Below are 5601 nucleotides of genomic sequence, written 5' to 3'. Positions count from 1 at the left end.
CTTAATACTCCATTAGAGATACTAAAATATGAAATTTAGTGATCTTGTTTGTTTGTTTGAAATAAATGGAGTGTTGAGAATATCTCAAAAATATTTAATATGTTAGGTACCCCAACAATATTATTAATAATTACTATGCCTCACCTAACTATTGTATCCAATAATAAATATAAGAAGACAAAAAAAACTCATTATAATATATACTTCCAAAAAATATATAAATCGGCTCAATTTCATGCTCTATCAAATTAAAATCAGAAATTTTTAATTTCTCGATATCACGGTGGGTGGACAATAAATATAATCAATTCAATTCGGTTAGTAGTAGATGGTGGATTATATATGTGGTTCGTGTCTTCTTGGATTCTGGATCACTTCAAAAAAATATAATTTAGTTATCATATAGCCCGTATAATTTAACTTTTGAGTAGTTGAAGAAATTATAACTAATTATTTTTGTACGATAGTGAATATGATAGATATAATAAGTATTCTATCAACTTTTAAAAAATTTAAATAATTGAGGGGCCAAAAGTGATGCTCTTTTATATATATAAATATATATATAGAAAGAGCTAGAGGTAGTTTTAAATATATAATATGAGTATGGTGATAGTTGGGGTGGTTCTATTTGGCCTAGTTCTTGTGATTCACCATTGGTGGCGAAATAGAAATGCAATAGTTACGAATTGGCCGATGTTAGGCATGTTGCCAACAGTGCTGTATAACATCCCACGTCTCCATGACTTCATAACTGAGATTATGAAGAAAAGTGGAGGCACATTTGAGTTAAAATGCCCTTTGTTTAGTAGCATGAATTTCATCATCACATGCGACCCTTCGAATCTTCAACACATTGCCACCACAAAATTCTCAAACTATCCCAAAGGAGAAGAGTTTAGGGAGGTGTTTGATGTTCTAGGGGATGGGATTCTCAATGTTGATTCTCATTTATGGAAACTTCAAAGAAAAATGTTTCAGCTTTGGACTCAAAGACATGCTAAGTTTGATTCATTCGTTGCAATGACTCTCTACCGAAAGGTGGTCGATGACTTAGTCCCATTTCTTAATCACGCCACTGAAACCAAAATCCAGGTATATATATATGTACTTAATGTATTTTTTTTATATAGTACTGAGAAAAAAAATACAAATATATATTATTCTAGCTCTATATATTACAGATACTAATATGGACAGGGAAATTTGAGTTTTTATACTTAATTAGGGGTTATAAATCAAAAAAATGCTAGGCACTTAAATCATTTCAAAAAAATGCTAATTCTTTTGACAATACCCAAAATACCCCTTTCATAATTTTTCTCTTCCCTCTCTCTCCCTCAACCCATCCTCTCAACTCACTCTCTTGAAAAAAATATTTCATGGGTAAGATAAAATATTATAGAAATCAATGTAATAGCAAGTATTCCTCACTTAGGACACTAAAATACTACATTTCGAACAGATTATTGCGATTTTTTTTTTCAGATTTGAAACTTTGAAATCTGCAGAAAATCGACGTGGTTCGATGGTGCTCGATGCTATCTCGATGGGGCTTTCAAAATCAAGATTTTCATGAAAAAAATGGATGTTTCTCGATGGTGGTTCGATGGAGGTTCGATGGTGTTCGATGTGATTCTTGCAAAATACGTAATTTTTCACTCGGGTGTCCGTTTGGGGTGATTTTTTTTTATTTTGGGTATTTTTTCAAGATCTACACATTTGAGATGTGTATATACACATTTGGGAAATGTAAATCTTGAAAAAATGACAAATGCAAAACATACCTCATGTTCAAGATATGGTTTGCTATGTTTTCAAGTTCTAAACTTTGAAAATATGTATGTGAACATCTAAAACGTGTAGATCTAAAAAAAAATACCAAAAAAAAAAAAATCATCACAAACGGACACCCGAGTGAGAAATTATGTCTCTTACAAGAATTGCATCGAACCACCATTGAACCACCATCGAGCAACCATCGAGAAAGCTCGATTTTTTCATGAAAATATTGATTTTGAAGGCCCCATCGAGCTGGTATCGAGCACCATCGAGCAACAATCGAGCAAAATCAATTTTCTACATATTTCAGAGTTTCAAATCTGAAAAATAACTCAAAAATCATGCCCAACTCGATGGTTGCTCGATGGTGTTCGATGCTACCTCGATGGGGCCTTCAAAATCAAGATTTTCATGAAAAAATCGACGTTGTTCGATGGTGGTTCGATGGTTGTTTGATGGTGGTTTGATGGTTGCTCGATAGTGGTTCGATGCAATTTTTGTAAGAGACATAATTTTTCACTTGGGTGTCCGTTTGGGATGATTTTTTTTTATTTTTTGTATTTTTTTTAGATCTACACGTTTTAGATATTCACATACACATTTTCAAAGTTTAGAACTTGAAAACATACCAAAACATATCTTGAACATGAGGTATGTTTTGCATTTGTCATTTTTTTCAAGATTTATATTTTCTAAATGTGTATATACACATATTAAACATGTAGATCTTGAAAAAAATACCCAAAATAAAAAAAAATACCCCAAACGGACACCCAAGTAAAAAATTACGTATCATGCAAGAATCGCATCGAATACCATCGAACCACCATCGAACCTCCATCGAACCACCATCGAGCAACATCGATTTTTTCATGAAAATCTTGATTTTGAAGGCCCTATCGAGCTAGCATCGAGCACCATCGAACCACGTCGATTTTCTGCAGATTTCAAAGTTTCAAATCTGAAAAAAAAAATCACAAAAAAAAAACTCAAAAATCATACCCAGATCTGTTCGAAATGCAGTATTTTAGTGTCCTAAGTAAGGAATACTTGCTATTACATTGAGTTCTCTTATATTTTACCTTATCCATGAATTTTTCTAGAGAGAGAGTTGAGAGGAATGGGTTGAGGGAGAGAAAAGGAAGAGAGAAGAGGAAGTTGATGAAAAAATTATGAAAGGGGTATTTTGGGTATTGTCAAAAGATTTGGCATTTTTTTGAAATGATTAGAAATGCTAGCATTTTTTTGATTTAGTATATCTCATTAAGTATAAAAACTCAAATTTCCCTATGTACAATAGCTCTAACGACCAAGGTAAAATCATCAATATATAAAAACAAAAAAATATATTGAGAAAATAATATAGTGTGTAAATAAAACTTAATCAAATAGTAACACATACTATAATATTAAATGGCGTTATTTTTTCCTCCAAAATATATCTAAAAGTTGTTTAATTGTAACAGGTTGATCTACAAGAAACGTTACAGAAAATGATCACATTCGATAATGCAATTTTATTTATTTTTGGGCTAGATCTTGCATCCTATTCATTTAAATCCTCTAAAAGCGACTATCAAAAGGCATTTAATGAGGGACAAGAGGCAGTGATTCTCCGACATGTTATACCCAAAAGCTATTGGAAATTGCTAAGATGGTTAGATATTGGAACTGAGCGAAAGCTAAGAATAGCACGAGAAACGTTCGATGAATTCATATACCAGTGCATCTCATTAAAAAGAGATCAAATGAGCCACAACCAAAGTCAAAATAATAACAATGCTCATCATGATGGGGAAGCTAACTTGGGTTTGTTAACAATTTATATGGAAGAAAAAGAAAAGCCATATTCAGACAAGTTTCTTAGAGACGTTGCATATAGTTTCTTGGCAGCGGCTAGGGACACCTTGACTGCTGGATTATGTTGGTTCTTTTGGCTTGTGGCAACTCGCCCTGATATAGAGACCAAAATTCTTGAAGAAATGAAAGAAAAGTTGGTAGGAAATTATGATAATTTAGATCATAACAAAAGAGAGGAGTTGATGAGTAAATTAGTATATCTACAAGCAACAATATATGAAACATTTCGACTCTATCCATCGGTGCCTTTCAACCATAAAACCCCAACTAAAGCAGACGTTTTTCCAAGTGGTCATCATGTAAAGCCAAAGCAAATGGTGTTGACATCTGTTTATTCAACGGGGAGAATGGAAGAAGTTTGGGGAAAAGATTGTTTGGATTTTAAGCCAGAGAGATGGATTTCAGAGCAAGGAGAATTTGTGTATGTACCACCTCACAAGTTTGCAGCTTTTCATATTGGAGCAAGGACTTGTTTGGGTAAAGACATGGCTTTGATTCAAATGAAAATCATGGCACTCACCATTCTTAAAAATTATCATTTTCATATTGTAGAAGGACATCTAGTATGCCCTACTTTGATGGTCACCATGAACATGAAGTATGGACTCAAACTTAGGGTTTCCAAAAGATCTTTTTGAATAAATTAATTAATGATCTATTAATAGAGTTGTTGTATTGTTTTGTTTGGGTTTTAATAAGATATTTTACGTACTATATAGTACGTGTAAAATGAAAAGGCAATCCACATATATTTTTTGAATATTTATATTTGAATATTTATGATGTACGATACAATATATAATATATTTAGCGTTTGGCTTTGGTGCGGGCATACGAAAACCCCGCATTTGTGTGGCTGATTTTTGTCTAATATTATTGGTTGAAATAAGAAGTTACACAGTATTATAATTAGTACCGAGTCTATACTAATTTTACTCTTTCTCTCGCTCCTCATTCTTCTTACCTTTGTTTTTAAATATATCTTACTCCTCATTTCTTTAAACTGTATCTTTTGTTTTCTCTTTTATACTTTTTTTAGAAAATGTTTTTGTTTGTTCTATCTATTGTGCTTTATATATAGAAGCTTAAACATTTTATAATTTCATGTTATTTTATTTTGTATATTAATATTTTGTGTATCATGCACTTTTTTTTCCAGATTATATATAACTCCCATTCTGAATCGATATTTTTTGTTTTTACTCGGCTGCTTTATATATAAGGTTTAAATATTTATAATTTGATTCCATATTTATTTTGTCTTATAAACCAGCTCCTATTTTTCATTTTCTTTTCAGTTAATTTAAATATTATATTTATATATTGCCACAAAAAATATTATATTTACATACGATAATCAATATAATTATCATATATATATATATACAATAACTTCACTTTTTTTTTACACTTTAGTATTTTTTGTATTTTAATTTTGTAGTTAAATCTATTACTATAGTGTCAAAAGTTGGGGAAAATGCTAGTTATTTCCTTTTTAATTAATAAACAATATTATATATTATAAAAAAATGACATAAAAATATTTTAAAAAAAGTAAACCAAAATATTATCTATAGTAAATAAATATATAGTTTTTTTTTTAAAAAAAAAAAGGTCCGTTAAACCAAGAATTCACTAGAAATACACTTTTTATATATAAAGGTATGGTGTATTTTAGTTTTAAAATTAAATAGTTTTTTTTTCAAAATTTTCTTTTAGAAAAAATACTTATGAATTTAATTATAATAAAATATTAAAAAAATTAATACTATGAATTCAAAAAATTTATTCGATCAAATTTTAATTATTTAATTTAAAAATTTTTAAAGCCAATAAAAAGTTATATATAAATATATATTATTTAATTAATGACTAGAACAATTAAAATAAGTAATTTCTCATTTAAAAAAAACTAAACTAAAGAAATAAAAAAAATGTATATTTATGTCTTATTTCACT

At 29.8% G+C, this 5601-nt stretch overlaps 1 protein-coding gene across 1 annotated transcript; it reads left to right on the top strand.

Moving 5' to 3' along the window:
• Window positions 1-572: 572 nt before the first annotated feature.
• On the top strand, window positions 573-4378 carry LOC133817225 (alkane hydroxylase MAH1-like). The gene is made up of 2 exons (XM_062249679.1): window positions 573-1095; window positions 3249-4378. The coding sequence occupies exons 1-2, from the start codon at window positions 601-603 to the stop codon at window positions 4278-4280; spliced, it is 1527 nt and encodes a 508-aa protein (XP_062105663.1). The 5' UTR covers window positions 573-600; the 3' UTR covers window positions 4281-4378.
• The last annotated feature ends 1223 nt before the right edge of the window (window positions 4379-5601 follow it).

This window comes from Humulus lupulus, chromosome 2 (assembly GCF_963169125.1).
Source record: "Humulus lupulus chromosome 2, drHumLupu1.1, whole genome shotgun sequence".
In the NCBI taxonomy this organism is placed as follows: domain Eukaryota; kingdom Viridiplantae; phylum Streptophyta; class Magnoliopsida; order Rosales; family Cannabaceae; genus Humulus; species Humulus lupulus.
The sequence above is the reverse complement of the archived record's forward strand: the minus strand, read 5'-3'. Positions and strand labels throughout refer to the sequence as shown.